Source organism: Neofelis nebulosa, chromosome 4 (assembly GCF_028018385.1).
Source record: "Neofelis nebulosa isolate mNeoNeb1 chromosome 4, mNeoNeb1.pri, whole genome shotgun sequence".
In the NCBI taxonomy this organism is placed as follows: domain Eukaryota; kingdom Metazoa; phylum Chordata; class Mammalia; order Carnivora; family Felidae; genus Neofelis; species Neofelis nebulosa.
In genome coordinates this window covers 39,993,046-40,019,251 of record NC_080785.1, presented here as the reverse complement: position 1 = coordinate 40,019,251, position 26,206 = coordinate 39,993,046, and the positions used below count along the sequence as shown (strand labels likewise).

The 26,206-nt window shown below is 37.4% G+C and overlaps 1 protein-coding gene and 1 long non-coding RNA gene across 9 annotated transcripts in view; one reads left to right on the top strand and one right to left on the bottom strand.

Annotated features, from left to right (window-relative positions):
- LOC131509131 (uncharacterized) overlaps positions 1-26,206 on the top strand; it is a 212,720-nt gene that overhangs the window by 182,159 nt on the left and 4,355 nt on the right. The window lies entirely within an intron of this gene.
- The window catches only part of IMMP2L (inner mitochondrial membrane peptidase subunit 2), an 896,430-nt gene continuing 877,173 nt past the window's right edge, over positions 6,950-26,206 (bottom strand). For all 8 annotated transcript variants that reach the window (XM_058724576.1, XM_058724575.1, XM_058724572.1 and 5 more), the window contains one exon: positions 6,950-7,565. In XM_058724576.1, coding sequence (XP_058580559.1) covers positions 7,446-7,565 — 120 coding nt within the window. In that variant the 3' untranslated portion in view covers positions 6,950-7,445. The remainder of the gene's footprint in view (positions 7,566-26,206) is intronic.

Here is a 26,206-nt window from a genome sequence, read left to right as displayed (position 1 = left end):
TCCATTTTGAGTTTATGTTTGTGAATGGTGTAAGAAAGTGGCTAGTTTTATTCTTCTGCATGTTGCTGTCCAGTTTTCCCAGCACCATTTGTTAAAGAGACTGTCTTTTTTCCATTGGATATTCTTTCCTGCTTTGTCAAGGATTAGTTGGCCATACTTTTGTGGGTCCAATTCTGGAGTCTCTATTCTATTCCTTTGGTCTATGTGTCTGTTTTTGTGCCAATACCATGCTGTCTAGATTATGACAGCTTTGTAGTAGAGGCTAAAGTCTGGGGTTGTGATACCTCCCACTTTGGTCTTCTTCTTCAATATTACTTTGGCTATTCGGGGTCTTTTGTGGTTCCATACAAATTTTAGGATTGCTTGTTCTAGTTTCGAGAAGAATGCTGGTGCAATTTTGATTGGGATTGCATTGAATGTGTAGATAGCTTTAGGTAGTATTGAAATTTCAACAATATTTATTCTTCGAATCCATGAGCATGGAATGTTTTTCCATTTCTTTGTATCTTCTTCAATTGCCTTCATAAGCCTTCTATACTTTTCAGCATACAGATGTTTTACATCTTTGATTAGGTTTATTCCTAGGTATTTTATGGTTCTGGGTGCAATTGTGAATGGGATCAGTTTCTTTATTTGTCTTTCTGTTGCTTCATTATTAGTGGATAAGAATGCAACTGATTTCTGGACATTAATTTTGTATCCTGCGGCTTTGCTGAATTCATCTACCAGTTCTAGCAGACTTTTGGTGGAGTCTATTGGGTTTTCCATGTATGGTATCCTGTTATCTGCAAAAAGTGAGAGCTTGACTTCATCTTTGCCAATTTGGATGCCTTTGATTTCCTTTTGTTGTCTGATTGCTGATGTTAGAAGTTCCAACACTATGTTAAACAACAGCAGTGAGAGTGGACTTCCCTGTCGTGTTCCTGATCTCAGGGGGGAAAGCTCTCAGTTTTTCCCCATTGAGGATGATGTTAGCTGTGGGCTTTTCATAAATGGCTTTTATGATCTTTAAGTATGTTCCTTCTATCCTGACACTGTTCCAGGTTTTTGTTAAGAAAGGATGCTGAATTTTGTCAAATGCTTTTTCTGCATCGATTGACAGGATCATATGGTTCTTATCTTCTCTTTTATTACTGTGATGTATCACATTGATTGATTTGAGAATGTTGAACCAGCCCTGCATCCCAGGAATGAATCCCACTTGATCATGGTGAATAATTCTTTTTATATGCTGTTGAATTCGATTTGCTAGTATCTTGTTGAGAATTTTTGCATCCATATTCATCAGGGATATTGGCCTATAGTTCTCTTTTTTTGCTGGGTCTCTGTCTGCTTTAGGAATCAAAGTAATGCTGCTTCATAGAATGAGTCTGGAAGTTTTCCTACCCTTCCTATTTTTTGGAACAGCTTGAGAAGGATATGTATTGTCTCTGCTTTAAATGTCTGGTAGAATTCCCCAGGGAAGCCATCTGGTCCTGGACTCTTCTTTGTTGGGAGATTTTTGATAACTGATTCAATTTCTTCTCTGCTTATGGGTCTGTTCAAATTTTCTATTTCTTCCTGTTTGAGTTTTGGAAGTGGATGCATGCTTAGGAATTTGTCCATTTCTTCCGGGTTGTCCAGTTTGTTGGCATATAATTTTTCATAGTATTCCCTGATAATTGCTTGTATTTCTGAGGGATTGGTTGTAATCATTCCATTTTCATCCATGATTTTATCTATTTGGGTCATCTCCCTTTTCTTTTTGAGAAGCCTGGCTAGAGGTTTGTCCAGTTTTTTTTTTCAAAAAACCAACTCTGGTTTCATTGATCTGCTCTACAGTTGTTTTTTTTTTTAAGATTCTATATTATTTTTGCTCTGTTCTTTATTATTTCTCTTCTTCTGCTGGGTTTGGGGTATCTTTGCTGTTCTTCTTCTAGTTACTTTCAGTGTGCTGTTAGATTCTGTATTTGGGATTTTTCTTGTTTCTTGAGATAGGCCTGCATTGCAATGTATGTTCCTCTCAGGACTGCCCTTGCTGCATCCCAAAGCATTTGTATTTTTGTATTTTCATTTTCATTTGTTTCCATATATCTTTTAATTTCTTCTCTAACTGCCTGGTTGACCCATTCATTCTTTAGTAGGGTGTTCTTTAATTTCCATGCTTTTGGAGGTTTTCCAGACTTTTTCCTGTGGTTGATTTCAAGTTTCATAGCATTGTGGTCTGAAAGTGTGCATGGTATGACCTCCATTCTTGTATACTTATAAAGGGCTGTTTTGTGACCCAGTGTGTGATCTATCTTCGAGAATGTTCCATGTGCACTCAAGAAGAAAGTATATTCTGTTGGTTTGGGATGCAGAGTTCTAAATATATCTGTCAAGTCCATCTGATCCAATGTATCATTCATGGCCCTTGTTTCTTTATTGATCCTGTGTCTAGATGATCTATCCATTGTTGTAAGTGGGGTGTTAAATTCCCCTGCAATTACCACATTCTTATCAATAAGGTTGCTTATGTTTGTGATTGTTTCATGTATTTGGGGTCTCCCATATTCGGTGCATAGACATTTTTAATTGTTAGCTCTTCCTGATGGATAGACCCTGTAATTATTATACAGTGCCCTTCTTCATCTCTTGTTACAGCGTTTAATTTAAAGTCTAGTTGTCTGATATAAGAATGGCTACTCCAGCTTTCTTTTGACTTCCAGTAGCATGATAGACAGTTCTCCATCCCCTCACTTTCAATCTGAAGGTGTCCCCAAGTCTAAAATGAGTCTCTTGTAGACAGCAAATAGGTGGGTCTTGTTTTTTTTATCCATTCTGATACCCTATGTCTTTTGGTTAGAGCATTTAGTCCATTTACATTCAGTGTTATTGTTGAAAGATATGGGTTTAGAGTCAGTGTGATGTATGTAGGTTTCATGCTTGTAGTGATGTCTCTGGTACTTTGTGGTCCTTGCAACATTTCACTCACAGAATCCCCCTTAGGATCTCTGTAGGGCTCATTTAGTGGTGATGAATTCCTTCAGTTTTTGTTTGGGAAAACCTTTATCTCTCCTTCTATTCTGAATGGCACATTTGCTGGATAAAGTATTCTTGGCTTCCTATATTTCCTGTTCTTCACATTGAAGATTTCCTGCCATTCCTTTCTGGCCTGCCAAGTTTCAGTACATAGGTCTGCTACTACCCTTATGTGTCTACCTTTGTAGTTATGGCCTGTTTATCCCTAGCTGCTTTCATAATTCTCTCTTTATCCTTGTATTTTTCCAGTTTCACAATGATATGTTATGCAGAAGATGGATTCAAGTTATGTCTGAAGTGAGCTCTCTGTGCCTCTCGGGTTTCAATGCCTTTTTCCTTCCCCAGTCAGGGAAATTCTCAGCTGTGATTTGTTCAAGTACACCTTCAGCTGCTTCCTCTCTCTTCTTCTTCTGGAATTCCTATGATACGGGTATTGTTCTGTGTATTGCATCACTTAGTTTTCTATTTCTTCCCTCATACTCCTGGATGTTTTTATCTTTTTCTCAGCTTCCTCTTTTTCCATAATTTTATCTTCTAATTCATGTACTCTCTTCTCTGCCTCTTCAATCTGTGCTATGGCTGCCTCCATTTTATTTTGCACCTCATTTATAGCATTTTTTAGCTCCTCATGACTATTTCTTCATCCCTTGATCTCTGTAGCAGTAGATTCTCTGCTGTCCTCTATGCTTTTTTTCAAGCCCAGCGATTAATTTTATGACTATTATTCTAAATTCTTGTTTTGTTATATTGCTTAAATCGTTTTTGATCAATTCGTTAGCTGTTGCTACTTCCTGGAGTTTCTTTTGAAGAGAATTCTTTCGTTTCGTCATTTTTGGTAGTCCCTGCAGTGGCTCCAAACTGCAGGACACTTCCCTTGTGCTGTCCCAAGTAACTTGTGATGGTGGGCGGGGCCCCAGTCAGACCCAATGTCTGCCCCCCAGCCCACCGGTGGGGCCACAGTCAGACTGATGTGTACCTTATCTTCCCCTCTCTCAGGGGCAGGACTCACTGTGGAGTGGTGTCACCCCTGTCTGTGCTGCTTGCACTGTCAGGCTTGTGGTGCTGCTTAATAGGTTCTGGCATATTAGCCGGGGTGGATCCACAAGGTGCCTAGGGGCGGGAGGGGCAGGCTGAGCTCCCTTTGCCATGGGTGGTCCCCTGCAGGAGGGGCCCTGCAGCACTGGGAGGGAGGCAGACCCATCCACTGGGAGGGAGGAATGGATCCACAATAGCACAGCATTGGGCGTTTGTGTGGTGCAAGCAAGTTCTGTGACAGGAACTGGTTCCCTTTGTAATTTTGACTGGGGGATGGGAGAGGGAAATGGTGTTGGCCAGTGCCTTTGTTCCCCCACGGAGCTGAGCTCTGTCTTCTGGGCTCAACCATTCTCCCTCCCAATGTCCTCTCGCCCTAGTCACAAGAGCAGAGCTGTTGAGTTTTAACTTTCCAGACGTTAAGTCCTGTTGGCTGTCAGAACTCACAGAGTCCAGCCCCTCCGTTTTTGCAAACCAGACTTCGGGGGCTCTGCCTTGCTGGGCGGGCTGCCCCTCCACCTCCCCGGCTCCCTCCTGCCAGTTTGTGTAGCACGCACTGCCTCTTTACCCTTCTTACCTTTTTCCGTGGGCCTCTTGTCTAAGCTTGGCTCTGGAGAGTCCATTCTGCTAGTCTTGCAGCAGTTTTCTGGGTGATTTAGGCAGATATGGGTGGAATCTAAGTGATCAGCAGGACAAGGTGAGTTCAGCGGCCTCCTATTCTGCCATCTTCCCAGGTCTCCGGTGTTATTAAATATAGTCACCATGCTATGCATTACCTCCCTATGACTTATTTATTAACTGGAAGTTTGTACTTTTGACCCCCCCCCTTTATCCATTTTGCCCACCCCCATGCCATACCAACCCACCAATCTGTTCTCTGTATCTATGAGCTAATTTTGTTTTTTAGATTCCACACGTAAGTGAGATGATGAAGTATTTGTTATTCTCTGATGTATTTCATTTAGCATAATGTGGTCAAGGTCCAGCCATGTTGTCAAAGACAGTGAAATTTCCTTCTTTTTATGGCTGAATAATATTCCATTGGATATATACAACATTTTCTTTATTCATTCATCTATCAATGAATAGTTTGTACGCATGTCTTGGCAGTTATAAACAGTGCTGTAATGAACATGGAGGTGCTTACATCTTTTCAAATCAATGCTTTTTCTTCCAATAAATTCCCAAAACTGGAATTGCTAAATCATGTGGTAGTTCTATTTTTAATTTTTTGAAAAACCTCCATACTGTTTTCATAGTTGCTGCACCAATCTACAATCCTGCCATTAGTGCAGTGTTTCCTTTCTCCACATCCTCATCAACATTTGTTTTCTCTTGTCTTTTTGATTCTACCCATCCTAACAGCTGTGAGGTGATATCTCATTCTACTTTCGATTTGCACTTCCCTAATAATTAGTGATGTTGAACATCTTACCATGTGTCTGTCATCTGTATGTTCATTTTGGAAAAATGTCTGCTAAGATCCTCTGCCCATTTTGTGGGGGGAGGGTAGATTTTGCTTTCTTGTGCTGTTAAGGTATGTGAGTTCTTTATATAATTTGGGTATTAATCCCTTATCATATATATGGTTTGCAAATGTATTCCCTCATTCAATAGTTTGCCTTTTTATTTTGTTGATACTTTTCTTTGCTGTGAAGTATGTTTACATTAATGTGATCCTGCTTCACCCCCCCCCACTTTTGCTGCCTTTGCTTTTGGTGCCAATTCCAAAATACATCACCAACACTGACATCATGGAGCTTATTGCCTATGTTTTCCTCTAGTTTTACAATTTCAGGTCAATTCTTTAATTTATTTTGAGTTAATTTTTGTGTGTGGTATAAGATAGTGGTCCAGTTTACTTCTCTTACATGTGGCTATCCCGTTTTTCCAACACCATTTTTTGAAGAGTCTGTCCTTACCTTGTTTTATGTTGATTCCTCTGTCAGAAAGTAATTGACTGTATAGGTGTATGCCTATTTCTGGGCTCTCTGTTCTGTTCCACTAATCTATGTGTCTCTTTTTATGCCAGTACTATACTAGTTATGAAATACAAGTTGGGGAATAGACAGAAATAGAATTGATCAGGACAATGAAGATACAACAAAAGATTTTAAGCAGATCTACTTTTAAAAACATTAATTTGGGGGCTTATGGGTTGTTCAGTCGGTTAAACCTCTGACTCTTGATTTCTGCTGGGCTCATGATCTCATGGTGGGAGAGAGCAAGCCCCTTGTTGGGCTCTGTCTGCACTGACAGTGTGGAGCCTGCTTGGGATGCTCTTTCTCCCTCTCTCTCTATCCTTCTCCTTCTTGCATGTTCTCTCTCTCCCTCAAAAAAAAAAAAAAAATTAAAGTTTTTACCAACCTTGGTACATAAGTACTCATTGATGTTTGCTGAATGAGCTATTAAAATGCTAATGAAGTATTATTAGTAACATACACTGTTACTATGTGTATGGTTTTCTGTTTCTCTTTGCATTCCAGACCAAGGAAGTTTGCATCTACATTTGCAAGAGTAAATATAGACTTGTATATAGGAATTTACTTCCTTATCTATGCAATTTACAGGATCTATTATGCTAATACTACTCCACGCTGCAATTGGTGATTTCAGTATCATAAAGTCTGAAAAGCACTGGGGGACTAATAAAACTTGGTTGACCTGGAGTAACCACTTCCCATTTCACTCAGAAAATTTTACCAAATAGTGACTAAATACTGCTAGACAGGTTTATTCATCAATGTGAAGGGGCATGAGATCACTCAGCAGTTTTGGATTTAAAAGGGCCAATAAGAAAGGTTTACTTGTATTGATAGAATTAGTTCTCCATTACTTTAATTCCTTGCTTCCAAGAAAAAGATAATACATTCCTCATTAATGGAGGTATAGGTTAAATGATAAATACCCAAAACAGTACCTGAGCAAATCAGTATTTTATTTTTACATCACAGTTTACTGTTCTTCCTAACTGGTGGTCAGTGTATTGTAAATACTGTCAATCATGATATAATTCCCATCACTACATGTTTCATCTTAAGAATAAGTGACATTACTCAATTACTTTCATCCAATATTAATTTTCATATTCTTTCACCAGCAAGCACCAAAATTAAAACTCAGCAATCAATGGGATAAGTATACATAACAAAGATTCTCAAATTTATTCCCAAATTAAGACATGGGAATAAGATTTTCATATTCCCAAAGGTCTGCATTTTTTTGGCATTAAACAATAGGGTATTACAATTAAACACATAATCAGTTGATATTTAATACTGTTTAAAACTCTTTAATAATATGGATCATCTCATTTGAAACAAGCTTTGCCCTTTTGAAGGCTCATCCATTACTTTTCCTGTGATTGGTGGTGTTGGCCTCCCAATGTCAGCAGCTGAGGGAGACCCATGCCATCATTCTGCTTCCCTCTGAACTAGTAAACGCTCTGGAGGAAGAACAGATTCCAGTTTCTGCCAGCGCTCTGGAGGCCACAAGATATGTGTAGCATGGGCATGCAGAAGTCCTAGGGAAACCTGAACCCATGAGAGACACAAAGAACATAAAAAAATTACTTAGATGATTAAAAATAGTAAACATTTAGATGGTACTTTTCTAGGTGTAATGTACGGAAGTATTGATAGAAAGCCTTTAATCCTCACGAATCATTTTAGGTAGGTATTACCCCCATTTTGCACATGAGAAAACAAAATTAAGGTTGGTTAAAGAGCTTACCAAAAGTGCTATAGCTACCACAGGGTGGAGGCTGGCTTCTTGGCTGAGCCATCCAACTCCAGATTCTACATGCAACCTTAAACACACTCCTCCCTAACCACCTTGCATACACCCAGGAAACATAAATCTGGTTTGCATTCTCAGAATCTCCTATATAATTGCCACTATTTCAGAGGGACTGGACTTTGTGGAAAAGTCAGAGACGTGAAAAAATGTTTTTCCCACCTACTGGCTGAGCAGCAGAAATTAGATCTTGGAAACTACAGGGAGCAAGATGGAACTAGTGCTCACAGAGGGAGGTGGAAAACCAAGGGAAAGCCAGCAATGGAGGACAGGAAGCAGGAAAAAGAATCAAGTATAAAGATCATGACAGAGGGCAAAGAACCCCCATCAGCAGAGATGTGCCAGGATTAAAGTGGAGGTAACTAGAGGGAAGTCGTCTTGGAGGAATGAAGGCTGAGCCCTTAAAGACAGCTTAGGTTTCCATAGGGACATGAGCTTCAGTGAGCAGAAGAGTGGGGCAAACCTGTCTAAAATGCAGATCCAGGTTCTATTTTCACAGATCACCCTTCAACAAAGCAGAAGCAGGGTCTAGAAATCTGTATCTTTTGTTGTGGATGCTATTTTTGTTATTAGATAATATCTAATAGCATTTAAAAGTTTACAAAATACTTACATTCAGCACATTATCTATTTAGTGCTAGCTGCAAACCAAATACTATGGGCCCACTTTTTATTTTCAAATGTTTTCCTATAAATTGAAGCTCCATAGAGATTAGCATACAAGACTGCTTTCACTGAAGTTCTATTTCCTAGCATCTGCATTCAGGAAAACATGTTGCACAGAGACTCACAGAACTGGATGTCAAGTGAGAGATTCTAAAAAGGTAACTAGAAATACATTTTTTTTTAAAAAGAAGAAAAAAAAACCCTTCACAACTTGGAATACAAACAAAATAAGCCCAAAGTCTATGAAGAAGTCCCAAGAGCCCAATAAAGGAATATTACTCTGAAAATCAAACCTGCAGAAAATTTGAAAATGTGGTAGAAAAAAAAAAATTCACCCAAATTCACCATTTACATTTTGTTGCATTTGTTCCCTTTTCTTTGTATGTGTACCTGTGTACATATTTTTTGAACCATTTGAAAGTTGCTGACATTCTGAATTTATTCCTAATTTTCCACATGTATCTCCTCAGAACTAAGACTCTTTACTACATAAACATAATACATTCTATGTAATATATTAATGATACAATATTGCTTACAACAATCAAAATTTTCCAACTGTTCCAATAATGTCTTTTATAGCTATTTTTTAAGTTCTTAATCAAGGGTCCAGAATTACATCATAATTGTCATGATTTTTGTTTGGGCCTGTTGCCTTGTAAAATATCCTACATTTAGAATTGCTCGACTTTTCCCTTCCTGAATAGATTCAAGTTAAATGTTCTTGGCAAGAACACAATGTACTTGATAGTGTATTCTTTCCATTCTGTCATGTCAGAAGGCACAAAATATCTGTTTGTCCTATTGTTGTGACATGAATGAAGTTGGATAATTTGATTAATGTGATATTGACCAGCTTTCTCCACTATAAACAAACTGTTTTCCTTTTGTCATGAATAACTAAGCTGTGGGATGATATTTTGAAATATTTCACTATCTTGCATCAAAATTTTATCCAATCATTTCACTGTCTCTGAAAGAAGCTGGTTTTTCAATCATCTGATAGTTTTAACATCCATGGATGATCCTCCCTGAGTCAGTTATTACATTGATGATTACACTAGTGAGTTTCCTAATTTATTATTCCTTTTATATTTAATAGCTTTCATTTTTCTCTAAAGTGCTTCTCCTTCTAATCCTAAATTCTTTTAATATCAAATATTTTTAATTTCAAAATATGTTATGAGATTTTGGTTTAATGCTCCAATGTCCTCAGAGCAGTGGGGAGGTTCTTGATCAATGATGGACATATCTCCATCAGTCTCTGAGCACTTCCTTTTTGGTACCACTGAATGCTGTAGGCTTACTCGTACTTGATAGTGGTTCAGCCTGACATTGGACATCTCATTAAAGAGTCTTGGTTTTACCAAGGAATACTATTTAGAAACCAAAACCTGCTACTATAGGTACTTATTGCTCTGAGGGTGTCAACATTCAAAGCCATTTCATAGGATAAACATGAAAAAACATACAAAACCCTAGGGCTTTCCCTCAACTTTCCCCATTCTATATTTCTATCTCCTTTCTTCCAGAGTGAGCACTCAGATTTCCAACAACTACCAATTTAGTAAAATCAAGGTTTCTTTGAAATTATTTTAATCCTTAAAATACATCTCATGTTAAGGGTATATTTATTGGAATTTGTCCTTTTTTTTCCTCCACAGTGTAGATTTCCTTCTATTTGTATTCAATTTTAGTGTGCTTTTGATATCCTTTTGGACTCAGTATTTTTTTTTTGAATATTTAAACATTTGCATGCTTCAGAAGTCAAAATTATTCTTAAAAGGTGAGGTAGGCAGAATGCCCCCCAACACACAGTTACTCTGTAAGGATTACCATATCCTAATGGACTTAAAGTTGCTGATCAGTTGACCTTAAGATAACAAGACTATTCTATAACGTGATTATATTTGGGTTCATGGGATAAGAATCCTTAAATGTAGGTAAGCTAGGCAGAAGGGTCAGATTTAGACAGAGATGTTGTACTGCTTGATTTTGAAGATGGAGAAAAGGGCCATGAGCCAAGGAATGCAGGTGGCCTCTAGAAACTAGCAAGGAAACAGATTATCCCCTATAGCTGTCAGAATAAATGTAGCCATGCTGATACCTTGATTTTAGCCCAGTGAGATCCATATTGGACTCATGACCTCCGTATTTGTGGTAATCTATTATATTAGCAATGGGAAACTGATACAAAAAACAATATACACAAATTAAATTCTCATCCACCACTGTACCTCTATAGATTAACTATTTTCATCAGTTTTTTTGTTGTTTCTTTTTTGGAAAAAAGAAACATTCTCTTATTTCCCCCTTTTTTTCCTCATACCAAAGGTAGAACACTACACATTCCCTTTTGTAACATCCTAGAAACCATTTCCTAACATTTCATAGAAAGGGAGCATATGGTTTTTACAACCTTACCCCATCCTCTTGGTGATTCTGATTAACCTCATTGGGAACCTAGGATCTGAATTTTCCACTTAGCATCACACCCAGAAAAAGTGAACTTGACCAATTTTAAAGAATCCCTTGAATATATTCTGAAACATGCTAAGTAACCATTCCAAACATGTTAACTGCCAGGAACCTCAATCTAAATGGTCTGTCATAGTAAAGTTTTTATCTATTTTTGTTCATGTCTGGGCTCAGTGGAGCTATAGGACAGCTGGTCTCCATCCTCTGCACAATAACCCTTTTTAGATTGGATAGCTGCTACTCAGTTGTTCCTCAAGCCTTTATTTGCGGTTCCAAGTTGTTTTAACTTTTTTTTCCTATGGTTGAGTTGCCAGTCTTTTAACTTTGCAGAACCCTTGCCAATATATTTGCTTGCTTTCTTGGTGACTGGATTTTTTTAAATCAACATTCATTTTACTAAAACCTAGAATTCTTTTATTCTAAACATTTATTAGGTATACTACTCACTTTCTGAAAAAAAATTTCATCTTTAGAATTATGAATGTGAAAATTCTCATAGATGTAGAATATTAGTATGGTTTAAAAGTATTGGATGGAATGCAATATTTAAGTGTTTCTTTAAGAAAGACTAAGGTACAGAGAATGCCTATATACTCTCTTAGCAGTCTTATCACAGATCTTTATTTTTTTATTGATATGCATACAGACATGCAAAGGGTACAGTGAATGCAGGACAGAAAAAATCCAGAAATAAAGGAACTATTTAAAAATTAAAAGCTATACTTGAAATAAACCAGCTTTCGTTTCCATACATACCATACTAGGCAGGGTCCTCCAGAGAAACAGAACTAATAGGATGTGTGTATATAGAGAAATGTTTATTTTAAGGATTTAACTCATGTAATTGTGGAGGCTTGGTGCTTTGAAAATCTAATGTGGAAAGGCCAGAAGGCAGAAGACTCAGGAAAGAGCTGCAGTTTAAGCCCAAAGGCAGTAGTCTCCAGGCAAATCCCTTATTGCTTGGGGGTAGTCAGGCTTTTGTTCTAAGCAGGCCTTCAGCTGATTGAACAAAGCCCACCCACCTATTGGAGAACAATCAGCTTTACTCAAAGTCCTCTAATCTAAATGTAAAACTCATCCCAAAAACACTCTTACAGAAACAACTAAAGAGCTGGGCACCATGGCCCAGCTAAAGTGACAAAGTTAACCATCACACCTAACAAATATAATCCTCCTCCCTGTAGCTTACTCAGTGTTACCCTCAGTTCTTACTACACACAGGTCAGTGTTCTGAATGACTCAGTCATTCTGATGCATTTAATCCCCACAATAACTGTGTGATGCAGGTTCCATGATGGTCTCCATAGTAGAGGAAACCTAGGTACAGCAATAGGGTCTTTTGAGCCAAGACTGAAGTGCATGCCCCCTGGCTCTTGAACCTCTATATCAAGATCTACCCATGTAATTTATTTTCCAAATGAGACACTTTGACTGTCAAATTTTAAATTAAGTCAGGATAATAGTAAAATGGGGCTGTCCTGGACAAATCAAGATTGCGTCAACTTAGTTATACTGCTTTTGAGTTTTGTTAGGTCCCACATACTTTCCCGAAACACCTAGATTGATCATAATGGAAATGCTTGTCACAAACTGAATTATTTTTCTCAAAACTAATAGGTTGAAGCCCTAATCCCCAGCACCTCAGAATATGAGTATTTGGTGATAGTTACCTCTTTAAAGGTTCTAAGTTAAAATGAGGCCATTAAGGCGACCCTAATCCAATTGGGCTGGAAGGGTTGTTAGATGAGGACATTAAGACACACAATAGGGGTGCATGTGGGGACACAGCAAAAAGTTGGCCATTTGCAAGACAATGAGAGAAGCCTCCCAACAACCAAAACTTTCTGACACTTGCCCTTGGATTTCTTGTCTTCAGAACTGTGAGAAATTTTCTGTTGTTCAAGCCATGCAGTCTATGATATTTGATTATGGCAGCCCAACACTAATACAGACATGAATAAACAGGAATACTGTGCTCGAAGCTAGTTCCATAGCATGTGCCAATAATCACTCAAAATAGGGAATCAAACAGGTTGAAGACAAAAAAAAAAGGGTTTTTTTTCCTGTTATTAAAAAGAGAGATGCTTAAGCTTGCAAAGGCATGCCTAGTTTTATTAAGCTTTGCAGCAACCCTGTGGTGAGTAAGTCTATCAGTGCCATTTTCCAACAGGATTTGCTCATTTGTGTCTATGTCATATTTTGATAATGCATACATTATTTCCTAATTTTTTTATATTTGTTATGGTGATTGTGATATTTAATGTTACTACTGTAATTGCTTTGGGGCTCCACAAGTTGCGCCTTTTTAAGACAGCAAACAATTGATAAATGTGTGTTGTGACTGCTTCACTGGCTGGCTGTTCCCCCATCACTTTACCTCTCCTCAAACCTCTCTGTTCCCTGAGACACAACACTATCAAAATTAGGCCAATTAATAACCCCAAATGGCTTCTAAGTGTACAAGTAAAATGAAGAGTCACAGGTCTCTTACTTGGAATCAAAACTATAAATAATTACACTTAGTGAGGAAGCATGTCAACAGCCAAAATAGGCCAAAGCTAAGCCTCTTGTGCCAAACAGCCAAGTTGTGAATGAAAAAAGAAAGTTCTTCAAAGAAATTAAAAAGCTTCTCCAGTGAACACACAAATGATAAATAAGTGGTAGCCTTACTGCTGATGTGGAGGAAGTTTTAGTGGTCTGGATAAAAGATCAAACTAGCCACAACATTCTTTTAAGCAAACACCTAATCCAGACTAAGGCCCTAACTCTTCCCAATTCTATGAAGGCAGAGAGGAAAGGAAGCTGCCGAAGATATGTTTGATCTAGCAGAAAATGGTTTATGAGGTTTAAGGATAGAAGCCATGTCCATAACAAAAAACAACAAGGTAAAGCAGCAAGTTATCCACAATATCTAAGATAATTAATGAAGGTGGCTATATTAGTGAACAGATTTTTAAAGTAGATTCAATAGCCTTTTATTGGAAGGAGATGCTAACTAGGGTTTTCATAGCTAGAGAGGAGAAGTCAATGACCCCAAAGAACAGGCTCTCTCTCTTGTCAGGGGATAATGCAGCTAGTGACTTTAAGTTGAAGCCAATGTTCATTTACTATTCCAAAAATGCTAGAACCCTTAAAGATTATGCTAAATTTATTCTGCCTGTGCTCTATAAATGGAACAACAAAGCCAGGATGACAGTACATCTGTTTACAATGTGGTTCACTGAATATTGTAAGCCCTCTGTGGAGACCTACTGCTTAAAAAAGAAAGTCCTTTCAAAATATTGCTGACAATGCACCTGATCATCAAAGAGCTCTGATGGAAATGTACAATGAAATTAATGTTTTCATGCCTGCTAACACAACATCTATTCTGCAGCCCAGGCATCAAAGACACGTTTGAACTGTCAAGGCTTATTCTTTAATAAGTCTTATTCTTTAAGACGATAGCTGCCACAAACACTGGTATCACTGATGTATATGAGCAAAGTCAACTGAAAACCTTCTGGAAAGTATTCACCATCCTAGATGTCATTAAGAACACTTAGGATTCATGGAAAGGGGCCAAAATATCAATATTCACAGGAATTTGGAAGAAGTTGATTCTAACCCTCATGGATGACTTTGACGGGCTGAAGACTTCAGTGGAGAAAGTAGCTACAGATGTAGAGGAAATAGCAAGAAAACTTGAATTTGAAGTGGAACATGAAAAAGTGACTGCATTGTTGCTATCTCATGATAAAACCTTAATGGATGAGGAGGTGCTCATCATTTTATGAATGAGAACAAAACATGGTTTCTTGAAATAGACTGTATTCCTGGTGGAGATTCTGTGAAAACTGTTGAAATGACAACAAAGGACTTAGAATATTACAGAAGCTTAGTTGATAAAGCAGCAACAGGGCTGGAGAGGATTGACTCCAGTTTTGAAAATGCATCAAATAGTATCACATGCTACAGAGAAATTGTTCATGAAAAGCAGATTTATGCAACAACTTTCACTGTTGTCTTATTTTAAGAAATTGCCACAGCCATCCCCCCCTCCAGCAACCATCAACACTGAGGCAAGACCGTCTACACACACACACACACACACACACACACACACACACACACACAAAGACTTTTTGAAAGCTCAGTGGATTAGTCTTCTTTAGAATATATTTTTTAATTAAGGCATGTAAACTTTTTAGGCAACATTATTACAAATTTAATGGACTACAGTATAGTATAAATATAACCTTTATATGCACTGAAAAACTAAAAAATTCATTTACCATGCCTTGGTGTAGTATTCACTTTATTGTAGTGATCTAGAACAGACCCTATAATACTCCAAGGTATGACTAAAATTTTTTCAATAGGTTTTGTTACTTTGACCAACCAACCTAATATTTTACTGGCACTTAACTCTACCCTATGCTCTTTTGTGTCCCATGTGTAGCTATGTCTCCTTTTCAATGGATTCACAACATTTTTAGGCATAAGAAATCCACTTTTACAGTAAATTTTTGAACACAACAGAAACTTATTTAATTATTAGAAATCCTAAGCAGATCATTGTTTTTTTTACTGTCTGCTTAATGAGAAATTTGCCCATCTACATAAATTAATAGGCCTCTTACAATAACTGTTGCCCATAGATTTAGAATCAATGATCTAGAATGATCTATTTTAATTGTGCATCCTACCAGTAAAAAATATTGGAGAACTGACCCCCATATTTACACATTTAAAAATTATATATAATAAAAATTATTACAATTAGTACTAACAGTCCATAAAACCAAATGTTAGTAAAGCTCCAACTCTTGTTTTTTAGTTCAGGAGTACTAATTTTTTGTTTTTGTATCCAGGGGATCATTATACACACCCCTTGTCTATTCCTGCTCCCCTCTTTAGAGATCTCTGCTCTACGAAACACCAAAAATACTAGCTGAAAATTGATCAGCACTATCAGTCAACTAGTTTGTTTTGTCCACACGATGCCAAAGAAGCACATGGACTGAATTGCCTGCCTTTGATTGAATTGGCTCCACGGAGAAGTTATGTTGGCATGTCGTAGACACAACCTTCATGAGCCCAGCCTTTTCTTCAGGTGCCAAAGGCACAGGTGTGCATTATTTTGGTTCTCTCCACCCCCTATTCATAGACCATCAGTCTACAGAGCACTCTTCCAATTCCTGGCTTCAGGATACCCTCTTCTCTTGAAGGAAGAGCTTGAAAGGATAAGATAAGGACAAGCAAAAGCATAAGAGTCCACAGGTAGGATAGAAAGGGAAACATAGGAGAGGAAGAAGATGATGACTGTTAATGGAAGCAAAGACTTTTTAAAAAAGCCATTCAGAACTAGAGCCAGGGTCAGAAATGGACCAGGATGAAAAATGAGATGAAGCACAAAATTTCATTTGATTAAAATATTTTCTTAAGAAAAAAACCCACATTTTATATAATCACTACTAGCAAATAAAGTCAGTCTTTGATGAATTTACTTAGCAGTATAAGAGAGAAAAATCTCCACATAAACAAGGCAGCAGTCACATGATATTCATTCTGAATTATTAATTGCCTACAATTCTGAAGGTCAAATCAAACTGAAACAACACTGGAACTTGGAAGAACACTGTTTAAATGAATTGCCGATTTCCCAGAGCTTAAAGAAGTCAGTCAGCTTTCCACTCTGTCGTCCAAAATCCTTTATACCCACATCTTTCCACACTTACCTACATGATTTCTCAGTATGCAAGTTCTACTCTAAGGGCCTCCATGGTATACCCAACTCCACATATCATGCCCACCTTCCTGCTTCTGATGGCTTCTGTACTCAGTTTGTAATCCTCTTCCTCATATCCCTGGGACCTTCCTATAAAACCCAGTGTAGCCTAACTTTTCCATGGAGCCCTTCCAGCCACCGCGATTCTCAACCATTTGTTCCTTTTTAAGGAACTGAGGCCTGGTAATGGTCTACCCAATATCAGGTTCTTAAAAAAGAAAAGAAACGGACTTTGGGGGGAAATGGCAGAGTAGAAGGAGCCTAAGATCACCTCCTCCTACGGATGCAACTAGATAACACCCATATCAGTGTAAATTACCCAGGAAAAGACCTGAGGCTGGCAGAAAAGACTCTCCACAGCGAAATGTGGAGAAGAGGCCATATCAAAGAGGGTAGGAAGAGCAGGGATATGGTTGGGATCTAAATGGACTTGCAGGGACTGTCACCACAGGAGGGAGGGACACCTCAGGCATGGAGGGAGGAAAGAAAGAGACCCTCACAACAGGCATGGGGAAACCTCACCCAGAAGATGAATTCCCATAACATTTGGCTTTGAAAACCAGAGGGGTCAAATTTCATGTGTTCCTACAATAAGTGAGGCTTAACACCCGGAACTTTCAAACTCAGCAGGCTCTGCTCTGGGAGAGCAGGGAAGGCAAGAGGAAACTGAGTCCATGCCTTTAAAGAGCACAACAAAGTGCTCTGAAGAGATACAGCACAGAAAGAGCAGTTTGAAAAATGGCTGGGGTATAAAAGAGGGAAATTTGTTTACTTATCTTAGGGCATGTGCTGGAAGGGGAGGGATCCTTGGGAGATTTCTCAGGAAAGAAAAGTGCTGGCAGAAGCCATTTCATTCCCCCACCCCCAGCTTAGACATGCAGCCTATAGAAACCAGGGCCAACACTTACTACCTAGCTTGCTAACAGTGTACCCACACACCTCCATCCTCATGCTTCGACTACTCCACCCCCTCCAGCTCTTCCTGCCTTGGTTTGGGGCAGCTGTAGGTTCCCTCTTTCAGAATGCAAACTGTAAGAGAAGAGAGCAAGAGAAGAAAGGAACAGAGAACTACCGCAACAACCGTAAACCAAGTAACAAAATGGGAGTAAGTACATACCTGTCAATAATTAGTTTGAATGTAAGTGGACTAAACACTCAATTCAAAAGACACAGGTTGATGGAATAGAAAAACAAAACAAAAAACAAGATCCATCTATACACTGCCTACAGGAAACTCATTTCAGACCTGAAGAAGCATGCAAATTCAGGGGCACCTATGCGGCTCAGTCAGTTGAGCAGCCAACTTTGGCTCAAGTCATGATCTCACACTTCAACAGTTCATGAGTTGAAGCCCCGGCATTGGGCTCTCTGCTGGCACCACAAGCCCGCTTCAGATCCTCTCTCTGCCTCTCCCCATTTGTGCGCATGCTCTGTCTCAAAAATAAACATTTAAAACAAAAAAGAAACACACAAATTCAAAGTGAAGGAATGGAAAAGCATTTATCATGCAAATGGAAGTGAAATAAAATGGGAGTAGCAATACTTACATCATACAAAATAGACTTTAAAACAGACTGTAATGAGACAAAGTACACTATATAATCATAAAAGGAGCAATCCAGTAAGAAGTTATAACAATTGTAAATATTTATGCACCCAACATGAAAGAAACAAAATGTATAAAGTAGCTAACAACAAACATAAAGCACCTAATAATAGTAATACAATAATAGGGGACTGTAACACCCCACTTACATCAATGGATAGATCATCCAAAAGGAAAACTAACAAGGGAACAGTGGCTTTGAATGACATACTCAACCAGATGGATCTAACAGATATATTCAGAATATTCCATCCTGAAAGAGCAGAATAAACATTTTTTTTTCTGGAGACCGTTCCCTGTGCACTTGAATAGATCACATATTAGGCCACAAAACAAGTCTCAACAAATTTAAAAAGATTAACATCATATCATGAGTCTTTTCTGACCAAAATGCTATGAAATTAGACATCAAACAAAAGAAAAAATCTATTTAGACTATAGATACAAGAAGGTTAAATAATATGCTACTAAACAATGAATAGATCAACCAAGAAATCAAAGAGGAAATAAAAAAGTACATGGAGATAGGTGAAAATGAAAACAAGATTCTAAAATCTTTGGATTGCAGCAAAAGCTGTTCTCACAGGGAAGTTTATACCAATTCAGACCTACCTCAAGAAGTAAGAAAAATCTCAGAAAACAACCTTACACCTGAAGGAGCTAGAAAAGAAACAACTAACGCAAACCAGCAGAAGTAAGAAAATAATAAATATGAGAGCATATATTAAAAGAAAATAGAGAAAGGACTCAAACAAAATCACAAATTAAAGAGGAGAAATAACAACCAAAATATGAAAGATTATAAAAGATTATTAAAAATTATATGCCAACAAATTGGACAATCTAAAAGAAATGGATATATTCTTTAAAACATAAACTCCAAAAACTGGAGCAGGAAGAAATAAAGAATTTGAACAGACTGACTACCAGTAATGAAATTAAATCAGTAATCAAAAAACTCCCAGGAAACAAATCCAGGACAAGAGAGCTTCACAGGTGAATTCTACCAAACATTTAAAGAAGAGTTAATACCTATTCTTCTTAAACTATTCCAAATAATAGAAGAGAAAGGAAACCTTCCACATTCATTCTAGGAGGCCAGCTTTCTCCCTGATACCAAAACTAGATAATGATACTACGAGAAAGGACAACTATAGGCCATTATCTATGATGAACATAGATGGAAAAATCCTCAACAAAATACTGACAAACTGAATCCAACATACATTTCAAAAGTCATTCACCACAATCAACTGGGATTTATATCTGGGATACAAGGGTGGTTCAGTATTTGCAAATCAGTCAACATGATACATGTGTCAACAAGAGAAAGGATAAAAAAATATGATTGTTTTCATAGGTAGAGAAAAGAATTTGACAAAGTACATTGATTCATCATTAAAACCCTCAACAAAGTAGGTATACAGGGAATATATCTCAATATAATAAGGGACATATATGAAAAACCCACAGTGAACACCATACTCAGTGGTAAAAAACTCAGAACTTTTCCCCTAATATCAGGAATAAGACAAGGTCAACTCCCACCATTTTTATTTATTTAATACAACACTAGAAGTAGTAGCCACAACAATCAGACAAGAAAAAGAAATAGAAGGCATCCAAATGGCCAAAAAAGAAATAAAACTGTCACTGTTTGCAGATGATATGAAACTAGATACAGGAAACCCAAAAGACTCCACCCAAAAACTACTAGAACTGATAAATGAATTCAGTAAAGAATTCAAAATCAATATACAGAAGTCAGTTACATTCCTTCCTACACACTAATAATGAAGCAGCAGAAAGATAAAATAATCTCCTCTACAATTGCACCAAAAATAATAAAATACCTAGGAATAAGCATAACCAAGGAGATGAAAGACCTGTACTCTGAAAACTATAAAACACAGAGGAAAGAAATTGAAAACAAAACAAAAAAATGGAAAGATATTCCATGCTCATGGAATGAAAGAATAAATACTGTTAAAATGTCCATAATACCCAAAACAATCTACAGATTTAATACAATTCCTATCAAAATACCAAAATAATTTTTTCAGAACTAGAACTAAAGACCTTGAATAGCCAAAGCAATCTTTAAAGACACAACCAAAACTGGAGGTATTACAATCCCAGATTTCAAGATACACTACAAGGGTCTAATAAGCAAAACCGTATGATACTGGCACAAAAATAGACACACAGATCAACAGAAGAGAATAGAGAGCCTAGAAATGAACCCATGATTATATGGTCAATTAATCTTTGACAAAGGAGGCAAGAACATGCAATAGGAAAAAGTCCCTTCAAAAAATGGTGCTGGGAAAAGTGGACAGCTAAATGCAAATGATTGAAACTTGATCACTTTCTTACACCATAGACAAAAACAGAATCAAAATGGATTAAGGACCTGAATGTGAGACCTGAGACCATAAAAATCCTGAAGAGAGCACAGGCTCTAATTTCTTTGGCATTGGCTGTAGTAACATTTTTCTAGATATATCTTCTGAGTCAAGGGAAACAAAAAACAAACTATTGGGGTTACATTAAAATTAAAAGCTTTTGGGGCACCTAGGTGGCTCAGTCAGTTGAGTATCTGACTTCAGCTCAGGTTATGATCTCACGGTTTGTGGGTTCAAGCCCCACTTGGGCTCTGTGCCGACAGCTCAGAGCCTGGAGCCTACTTTGGATTCTGTGTCTCCTTCTGTCTGCCCTTTCCCCACGTGTGCTCTCTCAAAAACAAACATTTAAAATTTTTTTTAAATAAAAGCTTCTGCACAGCAAAGAAAACAATCAACAAAACCAAGACAATCTACTGAATGGGAGAAGATATTTACTAATGGCATAGACCATAAAGGGTTAGTATTCAGAGTATATAAAAAACTTATACAAGTCAACACCCCCAAAACAAATAGTCCAATTGAAAAATGGGCAGAAGAAATATCCATTTGTCCAGAGAACATAACAGATTGCTAACAGACACATAAACATCACTAATCATCAGGTACATGCAAATTAAAACCACAGTGAGCTATCACCTCACACCTGTCAGAATCAAATCAAAACCACCAGAAACAAGTGTTGGTGAGGATGTGAAGAAAAAATGAATTCTTGTGCATTGTCCATTGAAATGAAAACTAGTGCAGCCACTGTGGAAAACAGCATGGATATTTCTTAAAAGATCAAAAGTAGATCTACCCTATGATCCATGAATTTCATTACTGGGTATTACCCAAAGAGTATAAAAACCCTATTTCAAAAAGATATATGCACCCCTATGTTTATTGCAGCATTATGTACAATAGCCAAATTATGGAGGCAGCCCAAGTGTCCACTGATAGATGAATTGATAAAGAAGACACTTATATATATATGGAATATTACTCAGCCATAAAAAAGAATGATATCTTGCCATTTGCAACCACATGGATGAATCTGGAAAGTATAATGCTAAGTGAAATAAGTCAGAGAAAGACAAATATATCATTTCACTCATATATGGAATTTAAGAAACAAAACAAAAAAAGAGGGAAACAAAAAAACCACTCAACTTGAGAATAAACTGATGGTTAACAGAGGGGGGGTTGGGGGGATGGGTGAAATATGTGAAAGGGATTAAGAGTACACTTATAGTGATGAACACTGAGTAATGTATACAACTGTTGAATCACTAGATTGTACACCTGAAACTAATGTAATGCTGTCAAGTATATTTGAATTGAAATTCTAAAAAATCTCTAGGCATAGTGTTGACCATGTAATATATTATACGACTTGGGAAACTTTAGAGTGAAGAAGGCTATTAATAATTATGCTGGGTCAACAGTCATACATATGTCTCCAGGACACATGGTCATCCCCTTCTTCTGAGACAGGGAACACTTAATGACTATAGTTATATCCACAATGTTTCAGATAGACATTCTCTTATTCCTTATATTAAACTTGAGGAATAGGCATTATTTTCATTTGCAGAAAAGAATACTTGGGCTTAGAAATAGTAAGCCTTATGCTGAAAGTTATGAGTCTAGTATATGATAGAACCAGGATTTGAAAAAGGTGTGGTTAAAAATTCATGCTGCTCCTCCCTGTAATGTCCTGCTTCTCTTATGGTATTATTTAATAATTATGTTTCCATGTCTATAGCAATAGTTGGCCAACTTTTTCTATAATAGCCAGAGGTAACTTGTTTAGGCTTACAGACTATACAGTCTTTGTTCCAAGTATTCAACTGTCATTGGTTTGTAGCACAGAGCAGCTACAGGCAATATAGAAGTGACTCTAAGATTTGTTATAACAAAATTTTATTTACAAAAGTAAAAAACAAAAAAGCACCAAGCTGAATTTCATCCAAAGGCCATAGTTTGCCAGTTCCTGGTCTATAATCTAGGTTCTATAATATTTCTGACAGCAGAGCCTATATCTTACCTTTTCTATATTAGAAATTAGCATAATATCTTGGACAAGATCATGAAATACTTGTCAGCAGTAAATATCTGTTGAATGAGTGAATGTTGAGTAAAGAAAGCTTAAATCTGGAAATGCTATATTTTATTATCTGGACATCAAGGAAACTCCCTAACCTACCTAAAGAGAGACATCCAAAGTTTTTCAGAAAACAGTAGGAAGTGACAGGAGAGCTTCATAGATGATGTGCCACAACAGACTGACCATAAACTAGTGCTACCAAAAAACTGGGGTATGGTTCTTTCAGTCTCAAAAAATTATTTTCAAGATACAGTATGTAATTTAAAACACATACATGTAATGCCTAGACTTAAATTTTACAACCTATTTACTGCATTGTATGAATTTTTTGAATATATTATACAGGCAAAGAAAATTGGTTTGGATTGCATCTGGTGACCACCATTTACTTCCAAACCAAGTTAATGATATTAGGGAGGAGAGAAACTTATAAATGATTCCCAAACCCCTGGGATGAGTCCCACTGGTTATTTGGGTAATAGACCACCATTCTTGCTATTTGTCCTCCTCCACACATAAAAATTTTCTTGAATACAACATCACCATCAATCTTCTCATGGTGGTATCCAGGTGACACTTCTCCGTGCTGCACTGACAGAGTTTGTCAACTCTTTCTGGATTTGGGTAACACAAAGAAAGATGTTGTCTTAACTGCTATGGAGACCAGGGATGTGAGTGGCACATAAAGAGCAGGTGACTGCAGAGAAACACGGGACTTCACTCACAGCCTCTGCTTTGGTACTGTGCATTCAACACGATGCTGCAAATGGTACCAGAGTACCATGCCCTAGTTATCAATCCCAAAGGAATAGGGCACCATGAACCAGTTAATTAATCCCATGGAGGGACTCCAATTGCATGATAGCTTAAATTATCACAATACTAATCACTAGGAGCAGAAGTCCATCACTTCACCGACTGTTTCTTGGTATCAGAGTCACCAAAGAAAACTCAATGCAGTCAGGTACTGGATGTAACAACTCTTTACTCAGAGAAGAAACAGAGTGAGATCAATAGCGGGTGTCCATAGTACTCTGCTCCACAGAAAGGGATGTCCTGACATTGCAGAGATTTGCCTTTTTGACCCCACTCTCTGTAGTCACCATTTTTGTGAATGTCAACACTGGACATCAACAGCAACATTACTAAAGGCATGTCTTTAAAACAACCTAAAAGACAAAGGTGGGGGTGGAGAAGAGCATGGTGTGAAAAGAGCAGAATATAATTCCTTTACCAGATAGCATAGAAGTGACCTTTCTTGTAAATACACACAAAAGCAAGTATCATATTCAAAGATAAGCCATTGCAGTTTAAAAAAATGTTATGAAATGGCTATTTTTAAAGACTGAAAGATAGAAATGACACTACCTACTTTATTTTTAAACACGTATTAACAAATACGGATTTTTCAAGGGTCATAAAGAGAATAGTACTGGCCTGTCATCCACATACATTTCTAAGATTCTTATCCGTGCCATATTGAATAGGTAAACATGCGTATAGACTGCTCCCTTTCTAAAGTAATCACTGACTTGGATCTACTCAAAGACAAATAACAGCAAAGCTTTGGTTGTTTAAGTGAATAAAGAACATGGGGGTCTGCCAAAGAATTGTGCAGAACACAAAAGGAGGCTCTAGAAAAGAGAAGAAATAGGTTAAAGCTGAGGAGAAACAGCAAAGGCACAGAGGCAGTGGTGGCACACTTCCTTCACCCCTTCTTGTAGGGACTCTGGTAGCAATGCTGGTTATGAGAACATGTAACCATCCAGAAAACCCCAGCACTATTCTCTCCCTCCTCCCTGAACTGACAAGAGTAAGGGTTCTTATACCCAGGAATACTTCCCTGAGATGAGAAGGCCTTCCTTCCTGAAGATGTAACACTGGACCACAATATCTTATTGCAAGTCCAAAAGTCAAAGAGCTCCCCCTAAAATCATGTTTTATTTATTTATTTATTTTTTTGGTAACTCTCTGGTAGCAAAACCTGACCTGACCTAAACAGTTATAAAATTCTAGTCTTTATTTATTTCATGCTGTGTGCCTATTCATAATTTTTAAGTGGCCGTTTTAATTGAAAAAAAATTTGTTTGAATATAGTTAACACACAGCGTTACACTAGTTTCAGGTATACAACACAGTGATTCAAGTTCTCTCTATATTATGCTATGCTCACAAGTGTAGCTACCATCTGTTACCATACAATGCGACTACAGTATCATTGACTATATTCCCTATGCTGTACCTGTTATTCCCATGACTTATTCATTCCCTAACTGGAAACTTGTATCTCCCACTCCCTTTCACCCATTTTGCCTACCCCCCACTTGCCTCCCCTCTGGCAACCATCAGTTTGTTCTCTGTCTTTATAGGGATGCTTCTGTTATTTGTTTGCATTCATTTATTTTGTTTTATAGAGTCCACATATGAGTGAATTCCTATGCTATTTGTCTTTCTCAGTGTGACATATTTCACTTAGCATAATACCCTATAGGTCCATCCAGTTTTTACAAATGTCAAGATCTCACTCATCCTTTTTATGGCTGCATAAACTTCTACTGTATGTACACACACACACACACTACATCCTCTTTACCAATGGACACTTGGGTTGCTTCCTTGTTTTGGCTATTTTAAATAATTCTGCAGTCCAGAAATAAACCCACACTCATATCATCAATTAATCTATGATAAAGAAGTAAAGAATATACAATGGGGATAAAACAAGTCTCTTCAACAAATGATGGGAAAATGGTACAGTTACATGCAAAAGAGTAAAACCGGACCACTTTCTAGCACCATACACAAAAATAAAGTCAAAAAGGATTAAAGACATAAATGTGAGACCTGAAACCATAAAAATGCTAGAAGAGAACACAGTAGTAATTTCTTTTTGTTCATGGCCTGTAGCAACATTTTTCTAGGTATGTCTCCTAAGGCAAGGGAAAACAAGCAAAAATAAACTGTTGGGACTACATCAAAATAAAAGGCTTTTGTACAGTGAAGGAAACCATCAACAAAACTAAAAAACAACCTATTGATTGGGAGTTGATATTTACACAGGATATATCTGATAAGGGCTTAATATCCAAAATATACAAAGAACTTGTACAACTCAACACACACACAAACAATTTGATTTAAAAATGGGCAGACGACCTGAATAGTTATTTTTCCAAAAAGACATACAGACAGCAAACAGACCCATGAAAAGATGTTCAACATCACGCATCATCAGGGAAAGGCAAATCAAAACCACAATGAGATATTGCCTTATACCTATCAGAATAACTAAAATCAAAAAGAGAAGAAACAAATGTTGGTGAGAATGTAAAGAAAAAGGAACTCTCATACACTGTTGGTGGCAATGT